This window comes from Rhamphochromis longiceps, linkage group LG5, assembly GCF_057381845.1.
Source record: "Rhamphochromis longiceps isolate RC_006_pf linkage group LG5, R_longiceps_female_GT1.1, whole genome shotgun sequence".
NCBI classification, from domain to species: Eukaryota; Metazoa; Chordata; class Actinopteri; order Cichliformes; family Cichlidae; genus Rhamphochromis; species Rhamphochromis longiceps.
The window spans coordinates 30,597,306-30,620,355 of NC_140561.1; the positions used below are offsets into that span (position 1 = coordinate 30,597,306).

The 23,050-nt window shown below is 41.8% G+C and overlaps 3 protein-coding genes across 6 annotated transcripts in view; 2 read left to right on the forward strand and 1 right to left on the reverse strand.

Annotated features, from left to right (window-relative positions):
- Positions 1-2,463: 2,463 nt before the first annotated feature.
- On the forward strand, positions 2,464-6,728 carry pdhb (pyruvate dehydrogenase E1 subunit beta). The gene is made up of 11 exons (XM_085407147.1): positions 2,464-2,542; positions 2,627-2,686; positions 3,606-3,713; positions 3,810-3,872; positions 3,974-4,009; positions 4,491-4,681; positions 4,768-4,862; positions 5,271-5,381; positions 5,465-5,556; positions 5,627-5,768; positions 5,988-6,728. The coding sequence occupies exons 1-11, from the start codon at positions 2,504-2,506 to the stop codon at positions 6,131-6,133; spliced, it is 1,083 nt and encodes a 360-aa protein (XP_085263273.1). The 5' UTR covers positions 2,464-2,503; the 3' UTR covers positions 6,134-6,728.
- Positions 6,729-8,105: 1,377 nt separating this feature from the next.
- On the reverse strand, positions 8,106-14,959 carry LOC146670312 (uncharacterized). The gene is made up of 5 exons (XM_085407149.1): positions 14,332-14,959; positions 12,899-13,066; positions 12,608-12,786; positions 12,268-12,508; positions 8,106-10,829 (listed from the first exon to the last, which is right to left on the reverse strand). The coding sequence occupies exons 1-5, from the start codon at positions 14,902-14,904 to the stop codon at positions 10,374-10,376; spliced, it is 1,617 nt and encodes a 538-aa protein (XP_085263275.1). The 5' UTR covers positions 14,905-14,959; the 3' UTR covers positions 8,106-10,373.
- A 156-nt stretch (positions 14,960-15,115) lies between these two features.
- The window catches only part of kctd6a (potassium channel tetramerization domain containing 6a), a 46,522-nt gene continuing 38,587 nt past the window's right edge, over positions 15,116-23,050 (forward strand). Inside the window, exons 1-3 of one of the 4 annotated variants that reach the window (XM_085407152.1) lie at positions 15,116-15,253; positions 16,106-16,224; positions 18,881-18,972. In XM_085407152.1, coding sequence (XP_085263278.1) covers positions 18,946-18,972 — 27 coding nt within the window. In that variant the 5' untranslated portion in view covers positions 15,116-15,253; positions 16,106-16,224; positions 18,881-18,945. Of the gene's footprint in view, positions 15,254-15,273; positions 16,225-18,880; positions 18,973-23,050 lie in introns of those variants that run through there. The other 3 variants (XM_085407151.1, XM_085407153.1, XM_085407150.1) reach the window with 3 other exon arrangements.

Consider the following 23,050-nt stretch of genomic DNA (forward strand, 5'->3'; position numbering starts at 1 on the left):
ACTTTTAATTTAATTCACATCGTGACACAATGTTCAAGGTGAAATGAACTCAAGGTTGGATTATTTTAATGTTTGAATTAAAAGTTGTTTAAAGCATCTTCCTCCTACCTTTATTTGTATATCCCAGGTTTTAGGGCTGAACGATTATGGAAAATAATCTAATTGCGATTTTTTGCCCCAATATTGCGATTGCGATGCGATATGCGATTATTTTTTAAGGTCTTTGTCTTCTGTATTATTAAACAAAGACAAGCAATACATCATATAGTATGGCCAATACTATATTACATTAATTTTAAACTGTTCTTTCCTGGAAGACAGACCTCTGTTATGATGACATGAGGTGATGCATGAATTGATGACTGACATTTTTATTTAACTTCTTCAATCACAACAGTATATTTGAACATACACAATAGTTTATTTTTAGCTTACAAACATCTGAGCATAAAGTGCTGACAAGGAACCCTGGTGTAAACATTAAAATGAAAGTCAGTACAATGTGCAGATTGCAGAAATATACATAAAAAAAATCAGTGGCTTTACCACACTCAGTTTTTCGACATCTGTGAACTACTAGACAGTCATTCAATTAAAAAATAATATTAAATAAATAAAACTAATAAATAAAAAATACACACATCTTACTGATCTCTGCAGTCAGTAACATTACACATAAAGTGCAAACATAATAGCAATTGTATAAACACACACACAAACACGCCTTTAAAATTTAAAGGCGTGAAATTGGACGGTCTAGTTCTGATTAGCGTCACCGCTGTCTCGGTGGAGTTTAATAAACTCGGCCGTCTGCTTCTTGCTATCTAAAATATAACCAGACACTGGCGTAAATTCTCGACTGTCTCATACTTCTGTTTAATAAGTTTTCTGTTTGACGTTTAGTCAGCTGTGTGAAAACCAAGGAGGAACCCACCCGGGGGATTAATAAAGTTTTATTTTATCTAATCTAATAACTTTAATCTCAGCCAAACCGATTTACTCACGAACAAACAAAACACTGAAAAAAGCCCAACAATAACATTTTTAGGTTGTCTAAGTGACTTATATATTACGTTTAACCCGAGCAGCGAAACTCCGCGGTGATCTGAAAATGACGTGCCGGGAGTTGTGCCGTTCTCGGCCGCATCAGTAACCCTCGAGCTCCCGGCTAGCTGTCGAGCTGGTGGGTAGCAGACGCCTCTGAAAACGTCGAAGCACTTTTGCAAATATGGGATATCTTGATAAACCGAGCAGATATTTGATGTTTACACAACTACTTTCTCGCCTGAAAATATGTTAAAAGTTTATTTTGTGACCCAGAAAGATTAGTATGAGTAATTTTAAAACTTAGTAGCGGCCGCCATTGTTGGAAACTGGAGTTTGGCTGGGCCGCGCTATGAATTCTGGGATATGGTAGTAATTTGGACAGCCTTCGGCGCGTCGCTGTGACGTAATCGGTCTACAAATGCGGCCTCAGGAGGATGCAGCCCATGAATTTGGACATGTCCAGAGTATAATCGCAGCCTTTGCGGTTAGAAAATTGCACTTGATCATGTCGCGATATTATCGCAAATGCGATATATCGTTCAGCCCTACCAGGTTTGGCCACACCTCTTCTATATATAAAGCTAAAAAGACTTGTGCAAAGCATACACCTTTGCATCTCTTAGTTATAGCCTCCTGTCTCCTCTCAGCACAGAAATTAGCACTGAGACTGATTTTGATGTTTGAGGACCGGCAACATCAAATAAATATGCACGTATATATGACTTCTATTTGCTATTACGTGATATGTGTGTGACAAATAAACGGATCTTGAATCTTAAAACAAGCACTAATTTGATAAATACCAGTAAAGTTAACCTTCAATATATAATCATATATGTCATACATAATCGTACAATCATACATAATGTGTGTGTGTGTGTTATAAATGTTCAACTCATGTTTTCACTCATTTTCTATGATGATATCTGGTAAACTGACAGTACCGTTAGAGCTTGATCAGAATGAGGATTGGAAACATATTTCTTAATGGATATGAAAAAGTTTGGAAATTAAACTTGCAGTCAAACATAATACAAAAACAAAAATTCTATTGTGGCATACTAGAAAAATACCCCCCCCCCCCCCCCCCACACACACACACACACACACACAAAGTGCCATTTTCCATTGCCAACTTGAATATGTGTTGCATATGAAATAATGTCAAAGTGCACGGATTAAATAAAAAAAATGAATGAAAAAGTAGTGAATCACACTATTTATGTATTTATTTATCTATGTATGTTTTGCCGTATTGGTCTTCCATATTGACGCCTGCGCGGCTCCGTGTCCTTGGATATTTCTACCCCCATTTTCTACTCTCCCGCCTCTTTATTTGTTTGACCACTGTGATTGGCTGTTCGAAATGACACACTATGAGGTGCCGTCTTGATTGGTTAAAATTCACCAGCTTCCACTATTACGTCACTCCAGTTCGACAGAGGACAGGTTCAAGATGGCAGCGTCCCTGAGGTGCTTTCTCCGCTCCGGAAAGGTATGGATTAAATCGATGTTTTTGAAGCACTGTTTGGTCTTTCTGGGAGTGTAATGTTCGTGCGTCCTTTCTTTTCTCCTGCAGAATACCGTGTCAGCTCTGCAGCGGCGGGAATTTCACAGGAGCGTTCCGGCCGCAGTACAGGTCAGTGTTAGCAACTAGCAGGCTAGCTGTTTCTACAGCGAATGATGTCGGTATGTGTAGTTTTAATTGCACAGACAACAATAACAGGCTGAAAACTGGGTGGAGACTTGTTTTAGTCAGTAGCTGCCTGTTTTAAATACGTGTGTTAAGGGTTTAGGGGTCGTGCTGTTGTGCGGTCACTGAGCAGAGGGATGCGGGTTTACATCACATCAGCCCTCATCGCGCTGACAGCTGTCTCACATTAACATAAGTCACTGTCAGAAGTTTAAGGGGAAAACTATTGAAACAAAGCTTAAGCTCTGAAACAGTGCAGGCAACAAAATGCACACTTAAGTAGAACCGCAAGAAAAATCCTGAAATTTGAGGTATTTTAAACTGCAAAACGAGAAGTGCTGCTGAAATGCTCATGTCAGTGTCTTTAAATATTGTAGCTGTATCTGGGCTTGCTCGTGTATCAGGTCTGTCTTTCAAGCAGTTCCTTCATAATTGGCGGGAGGTCCAAGGGATCGCTCAGGGAGTTTGTGTTCGCTCAGACACATGACAAATTAGAGGGACCACTGGCTGTAACATTGACATCAGGCTGTGCACTCTAGGGCAGAGTAACGGACAAGTTTAAGGTCAGAGCTGTGATTTTAAGTGGTCATTAAATCAGTGACAAAATCAAGCAGATTTAAACAATTTCTACTTGTGTTGGATACAAATAACTACCAAGAATGACTTTCAGCTTTTGGGTTCTGACCTAAAACCTCCAGTCTTCTGATTGCCACTTGAGACTTAAGTCTCCTGAATGTTTACAGCCTTATGTGAAACAGGTTTTGGATGGAGAATTGCTATTGTGGCGTCCATAAGTTACATTTTAACTTCAGTTTGTGGAAAGCAGTGTTCTGACCTGTACTGATGGTTTTGTTGCCACTGTTAGATGACAGTCCGTGATGCCCTGAACCAGGCAATGGATGAGGAGTTGGAGAGGGACGAGCGAGTGTTCCTGCTGGGTGAGGAAGTCGCCCAGTATGACGGTGCCTACAAGGTAAGTTTAAAGCTTAGACTGCAAGTGAAGTTCCTGGAGGCAGTTTGTGTTCTGTCCCAATGAGGGCAGTCAGACTAATGGTGGTTACTGGTGCAGGTGAGCAGAGGACTGTGGAAGAAGTATGGAGACAAACGAATTATTGACACTCCAATCTCAGAGGTGAGATACAAACAGCCTGCCCAACAGATGTTTTCCACAAATCTAAGTATCCCCACTGGTGGTGTTGGACTCATTTTAGCAACTTTTTGTTTTTGGTGCAGATGGGGTTTACTGGTATTGCAGTTGGAGCTGCTATGGTAAGTCTGACATGTTCCTGATGGGATATACTAAACACTGACTTTTGTAACATTTTCACTTGAGTTTGTTTAAAACGTCATTCTAAACACTGAATAACTTTTAGTCAAGAATTACCTGAGATAATGGGCGTAAGTTCAACATCTTCATAATTACACTTGAATTCTAAGCAGTAATTCAGTTCTGTGCACACTTCGCTCTCTACAGACCTGAATTATGGCTCCATTGCCCCCCCCCCCCCCCCCCCCCCCCCCAATTAGCTTTACACCTCAATAAAGCAGTACACAGTCAACTCCCAAGCTACCTTGACTTGTATAATAAAGCACTTTCCCTACCTTGAAGCCATAAATGCCAAAATAAGAGTTCCTTTAGACTAGAATGCTTCAAAGTACAGATTATGAAAGCTCTTCAGATTCACAAACTACCTGATACTTAAAACTTGCAAGTGACAAATTCCCTAACAAGATCAATGTCCTCTTGCAGGCTGGTCTGAGGCCCATCTGTGAATTCATGACCTTTAACTTCTCCATGCAAGCCATTGACCAGATCATAAATTCTGCAGCAAAGACCTACTACATGTCAGCTGGGCTACAGTCAGTCCCAATTGTTTTCAGAGGCCCTAATGGAGCATCAGCAGGTGTCGCTGCACAGCATTCACAGTGCTTTGCTGCATGGTGCGTTCAAGACGTCACTTTACTGTTTGCAGTAACTCTAGCTGATGTTTGGCAGCTCTGACATCAGTGTTGTCATTTGTCTCCAGGTATGGTCACTGTCCAGGACTGAAGGTTGTAAGTCCATGGAACTCAGAAGATGCTAAAGGCCTCTTGAAATCAGCCATCAGAGATGAAAATCCTGGTGAGATGCCACACTGAAACGCTTAAAACTTGGACAGTCACCCTGCATATCAATGTTCAGGCACTGCTAGCTCAGTTGATTACAAAGTTTTTAATTAAACAAGCCAGCTGGTCCCTATTTGTCTCAGCCAAAAGTCAAACAGTAACTCAAGCATTGTTGGACTGCAACGGACTAGTCCTTGTTCTGCTCTGGAGGGTAACTTTAACGCAACAAACACTTCTCCCAGCTACCAATCAAGGCACTTGTCCCTCATTCACAGGATGAGGTGCTACCAGGAGAAGCAGAAATTATTCCCCTAATAGTTTGAAAGTATTTAAAATGGCATAAACATCAGCTGAAAATGCAGCTTGAGTGAGTTTGTAGCAGCCTGGCTGTTCAAACAGACATGTGAACTGAATCTGTCTGCAGTGGTGGTCCTGGAGAACGAGCTGCTGTATGGCGTTCCCTTTGAGATGTCAGAGGAAGCGCAGTCCAAAGACTTCACCATTCCCATTGGAAAAGCAAAGATTGAGAGACAAGGTGAGTGACAGAACACCAGGATCTGGATCCCAAGTTTTTAACACTGAGGCTTCAAAAGTCATTTCTGAACATGTCCTTTTCAGGCAATAGCATCACCCTCGTTGCTCACTCTCGGTATGTTGGTCACTGCCTGGATGCCGCAGCTGTCCTTGCCAAAGAGGGAATAGAGTGTGAGGTAATGCAACACCTGTTGACTGGCTGAGCTAGACTGCTCAGAAGCGTCTTAACCATTTCTTGTCTGTCAGGTGATCAACCTTCGGACCATCCGACCCATGGATGTGGAGTCTATTGAGACCAGTGTGATGAAGACCAATCACCTGGTGACTGTTGAGGGTGGCTGGCCTCAGTTTGGGGTTGGAGCAGAGATCTGTGCCAGGATCATGGAAGGTAATCTAAGCTCAAACTAATTTAAAAAAATAAAATTTGCACGCATAACTGGTTCCCTTAAACTCTTAGATCTGGATCTTCAGGAGCCAAAGCATAGATGACACATATTGGGATTGACACTGTAATGATTGCTCGTGTATTTACTAATAGCTGTTCAGTCTGAAGTCACAACCTCTAATTATTTCAGGCCTCGAGACTAACATGCCTTTAATTTCTCAGGTCCTGCCTTCAACTACCTGGATTCTCCTGTTACCAGAGTAACTGGCGTGGACATCCCCATGCCATACGCTAAAATCTTGGAGGACCACAGCCTGCCGCAAGTCAAAGACATCATTTTCTCTGTGAAAAAGACCCTCAACATCTGAGACCCTCATCCACCGGAGTTCTTGTTTACAGATGGTGGCAAAATATCTAATGTGTAAATACCGCCAAGCGCTCCAGATGTTGAACAATGCACACAGCTGTGTAGCTCAGAGCAGTGGACACTGTTTCAGTCATCCCAGCACCTATGTGTTAACTCTGTTACTAACTTGACTTAACTGTCTGTGGCTCTGGCTGCTCTCTTGCACTTTTCCCAATTTTAAAAAGAGAAGAGGGAAAAAATGTATCGTACAATCTGTTGGCTGTAATTTATTGTCAAATTAAATTTTTGACTCTTCCCAAAGTTTACCAATTAGTCTGGACTCTAAAGTATCTGTTAACTGTTCTCAGCTATTTGCTTTCAATTACCCTTCTCAAGAGGTTTTTCAGATTTGGATAATCATTTTTATTTTTCCACTCTTTATTCATCTGAACTGGGATGAAAGTCATCCTGCTGCTGCCTTTAAAACGCACACTTCACTTAACTCAGACTTGGGGTTTGTCTTTAAAAATGGGGAAAATGGCACCGCTGTGAGCTGGAAACATTTAATGTAGCGGCTCATTTCTGTTGACTGTTGCAGAAATAAACTTTGATCCTCAGTTTTGTTTGATTTACTACATCTACACCATCCTGCCCACAGTTGAATTGTTTGACCAGATTTGCACTAAAGACCTCATCTTGAGAGAAACCCATGGAATTGAAGTTTCTGAAGACACTAGACTAATCTGAACTAAAAGATTGAAATATGCTGGCTGAGAAACTGCAGGTGGACTGCTACTGTGACAGATTAAAATTGTTGGAAAGAGGTCTGAGTGATGGGAAAAGACTTGAAGAAAACTCTTCCCAACCCAGAATGTGAGCTGTTTTATCCAGAGGATAAAACGGCTCACATTCCAGTAGGTCAAATGAAAACTGAAACATTTGGATTTCCAGAGTAATAATTTGTTGCAGACGCCTGGACCAAACTCCATAAAGGTCTAACTTCAGATTTTATTAACCCCGTGAGGCCTGAAGTGACGTGCTCTAACATCAGGGGGAGCTTAGAGTTCAGTATCTTGCCCAAAGACACGTTGGCATACAGACAGCAGCCGCCGGGGATCACACCACTGACCTTCCAATGAGCACATGATCTGTCTCCTAAGGAAGCGCCACCTTGGGCTCAGAGTCATGACTGGGACCTTACAAGGTTAATGAAGTGCAGTTACTCATTGTATTATGACAACAAAGTGTGTTGTTAGTTTAAATTGATGGAGTTCAACAGCTCTGAAAGAAGAATACTTTCAACTGTTTGTTATCCAGTGGTTTTACTGGTTGAGATTAAAACTGGTTCATGCAATAGAATCAGTCACACAGTGTCAGCCAGTTTTCCCGACTAATCCTTGTCCTGGACTAAAAGCAAATTTAGAAGATTAAGATTTTTTTTTATTCTAGGGTTAGGTTTCATCCACACCTGAGAAACAGAGCCTCAGTGAATTTGTACATTTTGGTTTTGAGGACACTCAGTCAGCAGGAGAACCCACAGGCCCAGGGTGCACCTTATACTGGTGCCCAGTTCAGATAAAAAGAGGAGAGTTGTGTTGGGAAGGGCATTTGGTGCATGATTCATGATCTTTATGCAGATTAAAATAATTCTGGTCAAAGTCCTGGATGGAGGCAGATGATGTGCTGTCACAACCCAGCGACTGTTTATGTGATGTGGATTAAAAAGATGCATAGTGCTAATTTCCAGGTCTGTACTTTTGAGCCTTTATCAGCACCTCAGTACATCCTGTCTAAACAGTTTCCTCATTGGCTGTCCCTCATCTGGCTCCCACAAAGAGAATTTGGTGCCTATTAGCTATGCCTCTTTATATACAGACTTCATTATTTATAAATTGTTTAAACATATACACTGGTATATTGTGTTCATATGTGACAGAAAATAGGGAAAAACATCACGGATACCCTTTAAGAGCAGCAATAAACAAGAGTCAATGTAGCCTTAAACATTTTTATTGGTTAACTTTTTGCAGTAAGAATCTCAGTTTCAGACTCGCTGTGCTTCCCCTGTCTGAGCGTCAGATCTGAGATCAGTCGGAAAACACAGCGATCTACAACTTAAACATAAAAATAAAAACCATCTCTGAGACTCTGAGAAACCCCAACGGACCAAACCTCGTTACAAATCAGAGCGAGTTACAGAGTGTCCTGCTTCAGGAAGCTCTCAGACTGAACTGAGCAAACAGATCATCATTTTTAAACTCTTAAATGTTACAGGTCTTTGACTTTGTAATAATCCCATGAAAAGAACATCACACTCTGGTTCAAATTACAGTTACAAACCCCCCCCCAAACCTATCTAACATTCATTTCCACTGTAATCAGGACCGAAGTGCAAAAAATTATCTTTTCTGAAACTTATTAGTAAACTTCACTGAAATTACAGTCTAAGGAACTTTTTTTGGTATTTATCACATCTTTAAAGGCTTTTTACACATTTCCCACTGTGTTCGTGTCATGCCAAAAAAGTTCCTCTAAAAGCTCTGATACATTAAACAATCTCCTGAAAACCAAACATAAGAACACTAACTACCACTGAAAGTCTGTTTTAATGGTTACTCAGTGGCTATGATGTCTGCAGGCGCCCGAATCTGCAATCCTGCCATCGGTCCAGCATGACACGAAGAAACGATGCATAAAAGCTTCGCTGTGCATCAAACAAGCACACCAAAGCCTTCGATCGCTTCAGTTTGGTTCATCAAAGCTAACAAAAAGTCCAGGTCCTTTTCTCGGGTGTGGATCTACTCAGCTCCCAGCCTCAGTCCTTTGAGACGTCACAGTGTTCAGAATCAAACTCGCACAATCTTCTCCTGCCAGTTTGTAAAAATAAAGATGGCGTAACAGCAGCAGGATTAGAAAATTTTCACCTCCTGATAGCTCTGACAGTCCAATGAACACGGAGTCCACGACGGTCACTGATGGCTTTAGTCAAAGTGTTTGAGGATATCCAGTCTCTCTGAAGCTAAAAGTGCAGCTTGTACCCCCCTCTCATGCATTTTACATGGCATCACAAGCAGTTTAATTTTTTTTGTAAGAGTAACTGTGTAATTACAGGGAAGTGCTTTGAGATTCAATCGATATCCAGAATTTAAGAAAAACTCCATGGAGGGAACTGCTCGGACTTTACTGAAAGTTAGGGTGTGTTTAAGTGTAAATCTTATGAGCAGAAAAAGATTCAGTGTTATGAGAATCAAGCCATAATGTAATGAGAATAGAAATGTGCTGGCCACTTGAGGCTGTCTCCAAACACGAGCCAATCCCCATAGAGTCATATGGTTAAATGGATGACTTTACAACAAATAAAAACATGTTTTGGTCTGTAATGGATAGTTTTCCACTTTGTATCGACTTTATAAGCAGTGGGTTTTGATAGAACTGATAGTTTTGGAGATTGTTAGGCATACAGTTAGAGTGGGAAGGTACGGAAACAAAGCCAGGTGTAACCAATCGCTGCCTGCTAGGCCTCACTTGTGCTAATCTGAGACTCTGAAGTGGCCCTAGCCGCTCTATATACAGCTTTTGGATGACTAACATTAAAGTTTTGGTGAATGGAATTTGGCAGTAAATCAATGAACTAGCTTAACAGAGTTTCCTGACAGAGAGCGCTGTTCAATGTTTAGCAGCATCTCATCTTCTGCTACTAAAAGTTCAAAATACTATAAAGAGAATATTTTGGTTTTAATGTGAAAACTTGTGACCGAGTGCAAAACCTTAAAGCACGATCAACTAACAAATAATCAAAACAAAATAACTTTATTCTCATAACGTTTATTTTCTGTTGCTATATTTGACTTTACTAACATAATATTTCAATATCATGTGAAATAATTACTTTAATCTTCAAACTAAAAGAGCAAAAGGCCCAGTGTTTTTACTTTTTTATTCTCTAGGTCATTGTACTTCATCCTGTTGCTGTTCTTGTGATTTGAGCCAAATTTGTTATTTTCCTTTTTAAATCTGAATTTTCTTTAATTTGCTATGAGTTACAATGAAAGGAAGAATTTGTTGATTTTCAGTCATAATTAATCAGCTGTGGGTGTTTTGCTGTTAGTCACATTGGAGCAGTTTTTGTGTTCTTGGGCTCAAACTGAAACATAACATTTATAGTAAAGCTCTTATTACTTTCCCTCTACAGTTACTAACCATGCCAGGGAAGAGGGCGGGGACTCTGTGCTGCTCTCTGATTGGAGGAGGGGCCTGCAGTCTTAAGGAGCTGACAGATCTGATCGTCCGACCTCCGAGTGTCCCTTCAGCAATCCGAGCCTCACAACCACCACCCTCTTCTTTTTCTGCTCCGAGTCCTCATCATCATCATCGTCGTCATCCTCCTCCTGCTGCTCCTTCGCCTTTCGTTTCACTCTCTCCTTCCTCTTCTCCTCCTTCCTCTGCTTTTTCGCCCTCTTCTTTCTCTTCTTTTCTTCTTTTTCCTCCTCTGCACGATCCTCCTCAACCTCTTCCTCCTCTTGCATCCCGTCCTGCACTTCCTCTTCAACTACCTCCTCTTCTACTGCCATCACCATTTCCTCCTCTTCCTCCTCTTCATTGTCATCATCTTCCTCCTCCTCATCTTTCTCTTCTTCATCTTCCTCCTCATCTGTCATCACTTCTCCCATCTGTTCTTTCAGTTGCTCTTCTTTAGCGTTCATCCCGGCGTCTCCATCCTGTGTCGATCGATAGAAACAGTCAAAAACAGCGCCCGTGTGGTCAAAAATATCACTTTAAGAGTTTAAAGTATGTTTACAGCTAGCTGGTTGAATTTCATGTTAAATGACCAATCTAACATTTTTCTAAATGTAAACAAATCACATATAAAGCTTGGATTCCCTCGCCCCCACACAGCAATCATCATGAAGTCCATTCATTTGTGCTGAGCAAAGATCTTTGACTGTTTTGTTTAATCTTCCCCACAGCCACTGAATAGTCATGGCAAGAATCGTGGTCTTAAAATAAAAAGGGAAAAACAAAATGAAACTATATTGTATAGAAGTTGAGACGAGCATTAGCACCTCCAAGTGTCGGAGCAGAAAAGGGTGAAAAGTTGCTACGCCAAGTGGTGGAGTTCAAGTATCTCAGGGTGTGTCTCATGAATGAGGGGAGCAGGGGATTTGTGCACGGGTTTGTTTTTGTGACAAGTTTAAAAACCAAGCTGTAAATTTTCTGGTGGAGCCACATTCCTACCCTCACTTACGTCTACAAGCTGTGGGTACTAACCAAAAGGGTGAGATCCCACATACATGCAGCAGACGTGTCTGCGCTTTCCCTTAGAGATGTGGGAGGGGCTCAAAGTAGAGCCAGCTGAAGGTGTTCAGCATCTGACCAGGATGCCTCCTGGTTCAGAGGTTATGTTATACTGGGAGGAGACCCTGAGGCTGAGCCACGACACATTGGCTTGGGAATGCCTCACTGGTTGTGGTGGCTGGGGAGTGAGAAGTCTAGCCCCCAAGAGCTGGACCAACTAAATGACAAAAAAAATAATAATTGTTTTTTTAAATGCAAGAATGGATGGATGATTTTATACAAGGATGTAGATTAGTCCAGGCCTTTATAATCAAGGACATGTTTATTTTACAGATTCATTAACGCATGTGAACTAACTCATTCACTGCCAGCCATTTTCAAATGGCTGGCAGTGAAACACAACAAGACTTGCACCACATTTTTGTCTCACTGCGCAATCCCTTACGTGCGCAAACCCTGCACCTCCTTGCAGGTCTACTTTTACTGCTGGTGGGCTTCAGTTGAACTTATGTTGACTGCCATTGACGTCTATAGACGTCAATGGCAGTCAACGTAAGTTTTTCAATTGACGTCTATAGACGTCAATGGCAGTGAATGAGTTAAACACATGTCTGGTTAAAAAAAATAAAGCACAGCCCAGAGGACTTCAAACATCCCCGACGTCCTCACAGTACCCGACCCCACAGAGCACCTGCAGGGGTCACATAATCACTGTCTTGAAGTATTTTGGTGGCATGAAGAGTTTCATTTTTAAAACTTGCTTGATTCTATAGTTCACACATTAGTTCAATCTCAGCCACATCGACACAGATTGCATATTTATCTTGTTTTCAGTCCAGCCCTACCGGTGGTGACACTCACCATGTCTTTGCCATTTCGCAGTCTGTGCAGCAGCAACCTGACGGTGTCTTTGTTCTGGCACAGGCCCATAGTGTTGAGGATTTCAAGGGCGGACCCGGAGCAGCCCTGCAGGCGGAGCTCAGCCCCCAGAGCGGCCTGCAGGAAGTTGTTCTTCCAGATGTTCCTGGTGAAGAGAGGGATGGAGAGCGCCACCACAGTCCGTCGCTCCAGCAGCATGAAAGCCTGCTCCTCTGTCAGCTGGCTGCCGAACAAATAAAGAAAATTCAAACTGTTGACCCACGTTTGCTTGGATGAGATGAAGTCTTAGTACTGATGTAAAAACATTCCGAGTCAGACTTACCTGTTGCTCTTGTAGAGGGCATTGATGTCTGGGAACAGTGAGCGGAGGCACGTGGTGACAAGCGGAGCCTTTTCCTGAACCCAGTTCAGACATCGCCGCCAGGGGAAGGACGACAGCGGTTTTTTCCCAGATACCTTCTGATGGAAGGGACTGTCTGACAGTCGCGACAGCGTCTTCATCTAAAACATCACCAGGAAACACAAGAATGCAGGCAGTCACGATTACATAACAAAAACAGCTACCAGTTAAGAAGACATCAAATACGAGATGTCAGGAAGCTTCTTTCCTCACCTCATTTTTCAGCTGTTTGCTCCAGAACTCCATCATGGGTTTCCGGGCACCTTTAGAGGACCAGAGCATTTGGAAAGCAGCTTTGTAGCTGGACTTGCTCACAAGCAGCGCTGCTTTGCTCTTTTTCCCCATCCTGCAACCTGCCGCCTTCTTATCATTCACCTGCGACTACACACACACACACACACACACACACACACACAGTAAGAGTGTTTTTAAAACACCAACACACCAATGACAACTTCAAAAAAAATGTGCTTACAAAAGCATTTCAGTACAAGATTTGTGATTCGGCTTGGAAAATCTGAAGTGGATTTTTTCCACAGTTTTAACAGACAACATTTATCAAGGAAGTAACTGACAGAGAAAAACTGCAGATGGCAGAAATGCAGAAAAAATAAGAGGAAATTGCAGATTTTGATGGCAGACAGAGACTGTATATAAAGAACAGAAGACATGATGTCACCAACTGGTCAGTGAAGGTTATGAAACCTGCACATATGGTAACAAGTTACCAATTAGAGAGCAAAGCCACCATAAACCATAATCTTATTGTCCTTTTTCCTCACAATGATGAGAAGACTCCAATTTATAAATAAATATCATGATGAATTAAGTAAGAATTGAAACTAACTGAAAAAGCAAAAACTTCTGTGAAGTTTTTATTGAGATCAAACATTACATAAAACAAAGAGTCATTTTCCCCTAGTTTTCCATACACTTTAAATTTTTTATTTATTCATTTATTTTTTTTTAAATCAGAGGAGGTGCCCCATGTGGTCCAAGAAAAACAATGTTTTCTTGGACCGCATACCCGGAAGTTGCATCCCTCTACTTGCAGCTTTACCTTTTTATCTAAGGCCCTTCCAACAGATGAACATATGCTTCATATGTCTAAAAATAAACCGAAGCTGACTTCTGTCTGTACAAAGGATTCAAACCACTTTTGATAAACTACCAAAACAGTACTCTGAGCCAGGACTCTAGTCTATGGGACAGAAAAGTAGCTATGAAAAGAATATAAAGAAACAACTGCTATGTCCAAAAATGCAAGTGTTTTGCTTTGAAGCACTATTAGCTGCAGCTCAACTAAGGTTAGGCCATACTTTTTGTTTTATGAATTTATACCGCAACACAGTACATTGGGTCAACCAGGTAAGTCGTTTGGGACACAATGGTAATGATAACCTAAGGAAAAAGTAGAGCTCCTTCAGAAGATGGGGGTGAGACTAAAAGGAAACAACTACAAACTCAGGAGCTCATGTTCAAAAACATCAGCAGATTTCACTGTGAAATGCTGCCCCCTGGTGGGAGGGGGGGTAATTGCAAGCGATACCTGTAACCAAAGGGGAAATACCTGCTGCCCTACACGTGCTTATATACACAATAGAGAAGCTGAACTTTCACACCATCTGTCACACACACACACACACCGGTTTAGTCGGAGGCGGCTTCAGCCACAGATTCCGTTTTCCGCTCTGTTTGCGTTTGCATTTGCTCCGGATCACCTGCGCGCACGTCTCGCACAGGAAGGACTTTTCGTGGACCACGCAGCCCGGGAAGGCCCACTGCACAGTTTCCGGGGAGGTGAACGTGTACACCGCCCTCCGGTTGAAGGACCGACCGTGCCGCTCGAACTCGAGCCTGCAGCAGGAGCAGTTTTTGTCCTCCGGCCGCCTCACTCGCCGCGGACCTCCGCGATGGACCGCCTGAGCAGCCAACTGAGAGTCTTCAGTCTTTTGGGGGTGTACTCCGGTCTGTGCCTCCACTTCATTCCCAACAGGGCAGTCTACCTCTGCACCCACAGTGGGTTCTGGAAGCTCCATTTGCAGGGACTCAGAGGGCTGCACCAGGACGCTCTGCACGGGCTCTCCCGGAGGATTGGTGGAAGAGCTCGCCAAGTTTGTGTCTGCAGTGTGGGCATAGTCGTGCTCGTTAGATTCGGCTGAGGGACCCGTTTCCTCATCGTTCCCCGCGTTGGCGTCAGCATTTTCACTCGCCATCATAACTTCAGTCTTCTGTTTGTGGTGAGATACGCAGAGAGAAAAACTCTGTCCGGATCCGGTTCACAGCAGAGGGCTAACGGTGTGAGCTAACGTCAAATCCCGCCAGCGTTATCCTGGAATCGCTGCCCGGCGGAACTCCTCTAGGGGCCTTCACAGATATGTGCGAGAGAAAATCTGGTTGATATTCGGTGCAGTGCAGTGAAAATAAAGGCAGACTTCCAGCTGCAAAAACTCGGCAACAAATGGAAAACAGACGAGCTGAGAGCTACAGGATGTAGTCTCTGATAAATAAAACAGATCGTGTCCCTATTGGGTGACCGGTTGTTCTGTGCGCCCCCTGTGGTGGGAGGTAATTGCTACACTCCCAAGCTCATTATAATCAGAACTGAAAAAATAAATCAGCCACGCTTCCAGTTTAGGGGTCACACCTCCTAACCCACCCAGCCACTTGGGTGTGGCTCTCAGTGTACTGTCCCAGCTTTCATCTTACATCCTGGAAAGTCTCCAGGGCACTTTTGCACAGTCTGCAATGTGAATCCTATTGGCCATGGTAGACTCCTGCCTCTGTGGATCTGCTATTTAAGGCAGATCTGCTATGTGCTGTCTTTTTAAGCTGGCCTTTTCTAGCCACTGATAGGATTTCTTGATATCACCCACTTCCTTTATGTGTCCTCATACCTTTGTCTTCATGCCTTTGTCTTCTGCTGCCTAAGGCATTTTTGAGCAGCTCTTTTCCGGGATGTAGCTTCCTGATGTATTTGTGGACACACTGTGTTTAATTCTAGATTGTGGTTCCAAAATTCACGAATCCTTGCCCTCCCTCTTTCCATTGATTATAGAGACAGAGGGATTCTGGGCTTTGGGTGGAGACCTCTGTGCATTGTGAAGATTTTTCATATTGATATCAGTGGCATCAATCTCCTCCTCCCATGGTCAGCTTAATTATTCTTTCTTTCTTTCTTTCTTTCTTTCTTTCTTTCTTTCTTTCTTTCTTTCTTTCTTTCTTTCTTTCAATCATTTAAATATACTTATTTGATTATTTTCTTGACTGGCTTTCACATATCTTGTGTAATTCATATTTAGACTTTGATAGCTTATTTGTTTTCATATCTATCAAGTTCCTTTTTTATTTCCTGATTCATTCGAGCTGCACACTGTAGGTTTATTGGTTTATTTACATTCTCCACTTTTATTTTGGCAGATCTTACCGGAAGTCTTTAGTATTAATTATGACGGACATACAGGTTAGCTAGCAATAGCTCTAACCTCCATCTGTGTTTGTGGTTGAAGCGGTGGTTGGTAGTGATGAAGCCGTTATAGGTAAGACCCGACTGACTTTTTAAATATATGTTTTTATGAAAGTATCGGTGTGATGCTTTTTTCCCCTTACAGCTATGATGCTAACGAGCTAGCAGGCGTTAGCCGCAGCACACTGGTCAGCTTCAGTGAGATAGATACCAGCCTTCAACTGAACTATGATCACTCATCAGGCCTTTACCTGATTGTTTTCATATCTCAACAAGGTTACATTTAGGTTAGATTTTCGAGGAATATTTGGTCTGGGGAATATCTAAACTTTACCTCTCTAAGTAATTCAGAAATTCTTCAAAAATCTAAATAAATTAAGTAGTAATTATTAAAAACAGACCCAGAATAGGAAATTAGTCAGTGGAATTGCCTGTGTGTTTATCTGCCAAGCACAAAGACTAAAGTGACATTTACAAATCGTTTTTTCACATTGATATGAAATGGAGATATGCAGTTAGTAACTTTTATTCCTGTGCTAATACAGTTAATAGTATTTAAGTATATTTTTATATTTTCCTTTATTAGAGTAAATGTGAGAAATTCACGTTTCTGTCGTCTGTACTTAAGACGTTATTAGGGCTCAAATTTGAGCTTTGGTGAATTTAAAAACCAAATTTTACTCAGTTTGAAATGTTTTAACTTGGTTTGTGGTACAAGGATCAAATTTTGCATGGCTTCATGAAATATAATAACGTTTTTGAACCTGCAAGCTGTAGTTTGTGGTAACTATTGTGATTTGCATACATAAAAATCTGTTTGTCAATCATGAATATGTACATATGAAAAGAAGATGTACAAAGTGTAGCAGAGACTTATGAGACTGAAGACTGCCAGTTTTAATAACCCAAGCATTTGGGAGTCTATGGAGTTGTTTTATTATTAATATTGTTAAATGAATGAGTGGAAAGGCAGTTGGTCTGATAACATACCGGAAGAGGTTTGGAGACATCTAGGGGAGATGGCCGTGTACTTTTTACCAGAGTGTTTAACAGAATCCTGGAGAGTGAGTGGGTGTCTGTGGAATAGAGAAGAAGCCTACTGGTGCATATTTTCAAGAATAAGGGTGATATACAGAGCTGTAATAACTACAGAGGGATTAAGTTGATGAGCCATACCAAGAAGCTAGGTGATGACCAGTGAGCTGCAGTACAGCTTTATGCTGAGAGAGAGCGCTACAGAAGCAATGCTTGCTTTGAGAGTGATGATGAAGAAGTGTAGAGGCGGTCAGAAGGAGTTGCACTGTGTCATTTTGAATATAGAAAAGGAATACGATAGGATGCAAAGAGAGGAATTGCGGTACTGCACAAGGAAGCCAGGAGTGGCAATGAAGAGTGTGAGGGTTGTGCAACACATGTATGTGGACAGCGATACAGTGGTGAGGTGTGTAGTAGGAGTGACAGATGGGTTCAAGGTTGGGGTTGGATTACATCAGGGAAATCTGTGGACTGCGATGTTTGCAGGGACATTGGGATCTTTTCTGAGAGTAGGGTAGCAAGAGAACCTGGAGTGATGGAAGTACAGACAAGTACAGAATTATGAGCCCCTCTATGAAAATTTCATTTTAAGGAGGAGACAAGTGTAACATTGAAGCTGCAATGAGTAGAGATAAAAAGGTGGATGAGTTTACCATCCAAAGCAACAAAGAGTGCACAAGAGGTGAAGACGAGAGTGCTGTCAGGGTGGAGAGGACAGTGAGTGTCAGGGGGGATTTTTCACATTAGGATAGCAGCAAGGGTAAAAGGAAAGTTTACAAGTTGGTAGTGAGACCTGCAATGATGTATGGTTTGGAAGGGGCAGAGTTACAATGCTATTTGTTGAGAGTGGTGTGGATGAACAAGATTAGAAATAAGTACATAATAGGGACAGCTGAGGTTGGAGCAATTTGGTGACAAATTAGAGCAGCAAGGCTGAGATGGTTTGGACATGTGCAGAGGAGAGATACTGGATCTACTGCACAAAGGATGGTGATTATGGAGCTGCCAAGCAGGAGAAAAAGTAGAAGACCAGAGAAAAGACTCATGGGCGTAGTTAGGACATATAGAAGGTTGGTGTGAGAGAAGAGGAGGATGCTAGAGATGGTGTGAAATGTAGGCAGATCCCCCGTGGCGACGCCTAAAGGGAGCTGCCGAAAGAAGAAGAACAAGAAGAAGATGATTTTAAATGACTGAGTTTATGCCACCTCTGTTTGCTCATCAAGGCTACATTAGCCACTACCACGTCAAGCAAACTATCAGCTGTTGAGTAGCATTGTAGGTAATGTGGGTGCCTGAATATGACAGGAAGGAAGAATGAGTGGACTAAGAAAACCTCTGCAGTGCTGCTGCAGTCATTTTGAACCAAATTAAAATTAAACATAGGAGAAGCAGTGTTTGGAGATTTTCAGCCTTTCAGCCACAGCTGGGTCTGATTTGTGATTTTAAAACGTAATCACGGCTCATTAAGATGCTGTTTGAGTTCCATTAATCAGTCGCCGTGTGAGCTTCATTCATCTGATTTAAGAAACGCATCTCTTCCCCTTTCTTACCGGCTGGCCGTGTGCATAGGACATGTCGGCAAACTCGAGACTAATCAGCCTCGATTAGTCTTCCTGATCGTGACGGCCGCTGCATCAGCTTGTTGCTCGTCTCCATGGCAACCATCTCACAAGCTGTTCGCCCTCTTGTTGCAGGTGTTTGTGGAAACTGAGAAATGATCTTCTCGACCACCTGAACTAAGAAGAAACATTGACTGCAGATGGAGAATGGAGACCTGGGTCACATGGTGGGTAGTAACCGGTTTTAATTTTATAACACAATATGATTTCTTTTATAATATCCAGTATTTAAAAGCATTGCCATCACATTAGCCAAAAATTACCATAAGAGAAAAGTAATGCTGTCAGTGATGAGGTGCATGACCAAAAGCTCAGGATATTATTTTTATTAGTATTTTTCATAAGAAGGCGTTTACTGGTTTATTGTGGCTCATTTTTCTGTCAGGACTATATAGAATATGAAACTGTTAACTGTTATCTGAATAAATAAATAACTAAAACTACAATAAAGTAAGATCATGAAAATAATAAGTTAATCCACACAAACTCCATTTAGACTTTGTCTTTCAAACTTTGTAGTGCAAATTATTCTGTCATGAAGGAAAAACACCAGTTAAGAGGCACTTTGGCTTGCTGTGCACAGGCTTGTCATTACTTACTGTTATTTTAATGACAAATCAGTGCAGCAGCTAAGAGGTTCCTAGACTATAGGAAGACTCGCTAATCAGCAGTTTAGAATGATGACACTCTGGAGAAAATTCAATTCATTTTTGTTTTATATAGGGCCAAATCACAACAGTTCCCTTGATGAGAGGCGAAGAAAATATCTGTTTTCATCTCTCTTTCTAAAAAAACCCCAAAAACTAAACAAAGTACAAAAAACCTTTTGTTCATCAGTTACACATGAAGATCAGATCATCCTCTGTACCGCTGGAGTGGTGAGAGATTTGTTTTGACAAGTTGTAAAACAACCTGGTGCTGAATGCCCAGAAGACAGTGGAGATTATTGTGGACTTCAGGAAGCACACAGCCCGACTCCCCCCCCCCCCCATCATCCTGACTGACACCCCCATCACCTCTGTGGACTCATTCCGCTTCCTGGGTACCACCATTACCCAGGACCTGAAGTGGGAGCCCACCATCACCTCCGTCATCAAGAAAGCCCAGCAGAGGATGTACTTCCTGAGGCAGCTGAAGAAATTCAACCTGCCAACACGGACGATGATGCAATTCTACACTGCAATCATCGAGTCCATCCTCACCTCCTCCATCACCGTGTGGTACGCTGGAGCCACTATCAGGGACAAACAGAGACTGCAGCGTGTTGTGCGCTCTGCTGAGAAGGTGATTGGCTGCAGACTCCCATCTCTGCAGGACCTGTACACCTCCAGGACACTGCGGCGTGCAGCTCGGATCTCAGCTGACCCTTCTCACCCTGGACACAGTCTGTTTGACCTGCTCCCTTCAGGCAGGAGGCTCCGGTCCATTCGCACCAGAACCTCTCGCCATAAGAACAGTTTCTTCCCCTCTGCTGTTGGACACATGAACAATAACCGTATGACTGTTCCCACCACTAACACATGACCCTACGCTGTGTTCACAGCATCATTCCATGTTTGGCACTGATCACCACCTGCACTCATGTATATATCTATCTACTTAGCACTTTTAATTCTTATTCTTATTTTTATTTATTTATTTATTTTTTCATGTCTATTTAAGCGTAATTTATGACAGTATGTTTGCACTGAAGCACCGCAGCAATTTCCTAATGTTGTAAACCTGCTCAACATTTTGGCAATAAAACCCTTTCTGATTCTGATTCTGATTCTAAAACGCAAGTTTTCAAATGGAGAAAACGATCAAAAATCAATGTTAAATTTATGAGAAAATATCTGATGAGGCATATTTCAAGAGTGAAGCTGAAGTATTTTGAGAAGCTTAGAATAAAGTCATCATTTTGGAGGAACAGACTCATTTTAAGAAGAGGAGCGGTGATGTTTTGAAAATATAAAGTCACAGAACAGTGTTTCACAAATAGTTTATTATTTGTGTGTGGGTATTGTTACGTAAAGCAGTTTCACCCCAGTTCTTTTTTATTCCTTGGGCCTGCAGAGACTACACCGGACTCAGTAGTCATTTCACAAAACCTTTATTCATCTTCAGTTACGCACGCATCTTCTAGAAGGGGAGATGTGCAAGGCCGGTGTCCCTCTGCAGATCATCACTTCTTTGTTTGTTACAACCAGTTTTATAGAAGCGACCCTATCATGTGTTGTAAACTCTTTGTTTGTGTATGTATGCGCGAGCACGTGAGTGCCTGTGTATGCGCATACCTGTGTGTGTATGTGAGTGCACGTGAGAGACTGTGCGTCTCTGTATATGTGACGTCCTGTAGGTCATAAAAGTCCATCTCCCCTCACCCAAACTACACCAAATTCCTCTACAAAACATACAAAGCATAGCTGACAGATTACAAGCACTGAGACCCCCACTCTGCATCCACTGGGCCATTGGCCTCTTGTTGTCTTACTTTTACAGCTAAGCATGTGAAGGGTCTCCTGCAAACCTACTTCTAAGTTGTGACAATTATAAGCTTTTATTACATTCAGGGACAATGGGTAACAGACTTCTCCTCTCTATACTATCTGTTCCATACAGTCCTAGCATCCCCCAACTGTAGTTTCCTGTTTCCTTTTATGGCAGGCAGACCCCCAGTGTCAATAAATTCCTCTCCCTCTACACAATTACACACACTCAGGCCTATAGCTAAATCAAACTGAAACACACTTCCCTATTTCTCTGATCTACTGCTGGACCCTCTCATCTAAGCAAATTTAACACATTATATTCTAATAATAGTTATCTTGTACTCACAGTATGCACACAATGAATTTTTAATATTATGTGCATAAGATATGAATGTAAATGAACAGCACATCAGGAGGATAGAAAAAGTGTCAGGAAGTGGACACTAGAGCAGGGCGATATGGCCAAAAATATTTATCACGATATATATTTGAAAATTTGCGATAACGATATAACCGACGATATAATTGATGCGAGACAAAATACAACTCCACAACATTACTAGCGCAAAAAGACAACCTTCCATTTATTTTCACTTAAACAAGAAGCTGGTTTTTATGTACATTAAAGCTTTATAAAAATGTAACAGTGCAAATGCAAATTCCTTGCTGAAAGTTTAACCAAAAGGCATTTCCAGTAGAAATGGGCTGACATATCCTGAGCATAACCATGTATAATATCCACTGAAGTTAAAAAGAGGTGCTTTGCAACATTAAACTGCAGTGTGCAGTACGCATTTTTCGGACCATAAGGTGCACGGGATTATAAGGCACATTAAACGAAACAAAGCAGTCAGATAAATCAAACTTTATTAAACTCATTCTTCTTGCTTCCTCCACTTCTGTACCATTGATTCATTAATGTTGAATTCTCTGGCAGCTGCTCTATTCCCATGTTGTTGCAGTATATTAATGACTAACCTCGTATTGTGGATGGATTATCTCAGTTGTTCTCCTGACTGAAGTTTGATCCGTTTACAGCATCCTGCCATGCGATTGCATTTGTTTCTAACCATGAAGAACCTTCACGTTAACTTTTATAAGTGGAAAAGTGTTAGTGTTCGTCCTCCAGCTTCACTGTTTATGTTATGCTAACATAGCTGTGTCGCTAGCGATCACGTAGCACATCATTATATACCAGCTAGCCCAACTTCAGTAACCCTACAAACGTCACTGCTGTTTAGTTTCCTGTCTTCATTTATGTTGGAAGTGATAGCAGAGCTGTACGTTTGATTTTTTTCAGAAATCTCTCAGTCAGAACATGCTATATCATGCTTAGGTAACTAGCGAAACTAGCGAGCTAACTTCCGCTAGCTTCCTGCTAACTTCTAACTCCGTTAAATGTAATAACTTTTGTTTTCATGGATGCCTGGAAGTTAAACTTTATAGTTACACCTGGTAAAGCAGCAATGCTGATCGTTTTATTAAAGATGAAAGAATTTAGACAGTTTTTAACTCTAAGTGATGCTACAGTGTTGTTTGACCTGAAGTATACGGAGTTTAGGACCCAGATTACTCCCAGATTTAAGAGCATCTTAGTCCGACAAATACGACAATAACAACGGCCGCTTGCATGTTCTGCAAAAAAATGTGCTTTGTTGTGTATCTGACGGACAAACACCAAACCAGTTCCACATCACGGAAGTTGCACCATTTTTACAAACCAATTCTGGTTCATCTGTTTCACTCAACAATCGGCCATGTGCGTATGAAAACA

Coding starts and splice junctions, on each gene's coding strand:
- pdhb (XM_085407147.1), top strand. CDS start 2,504: ATGGCAGCGTCCCTGAGGTGCTTTCTCCGCTCCGGAAAG. Junction 4,010..4,490: donor TTGCAGTTGGAGCTGCTATG/GTAAGTCTGACA, acceptor GTCCTCTTGCAG/GCTGGTCTGAGGCCCATCTG. Junction 4,863..5,270: donor CATCAGAGATGAAAATCCTG/GTGAGATGCCAC, acceptor ATCTGTCTGCAG/TGGTGGTCCTGGAGAACGAG.
- LOC146670312 (XM_085407149.1), bottom strand. CDS start 14,904: ATGATGGCGAGTGAAAATGCTGACGCCAACGCGGGGAACGATGAGGAA. Junction 12,787..12,898: donor GCAAACAGCTGAAAAATGAG/GTGAGGAAAGAA, acceptor GTGATGTTTTAG/ATGAAGACGCTGTCGCGACT. Junction 10,830..12,267: donor TGCGAAATGGCAAAGACATG/GTGAGTGTCACC, acceptor CGATCGACACAG/GATGGAGACGCCGGGATGAA.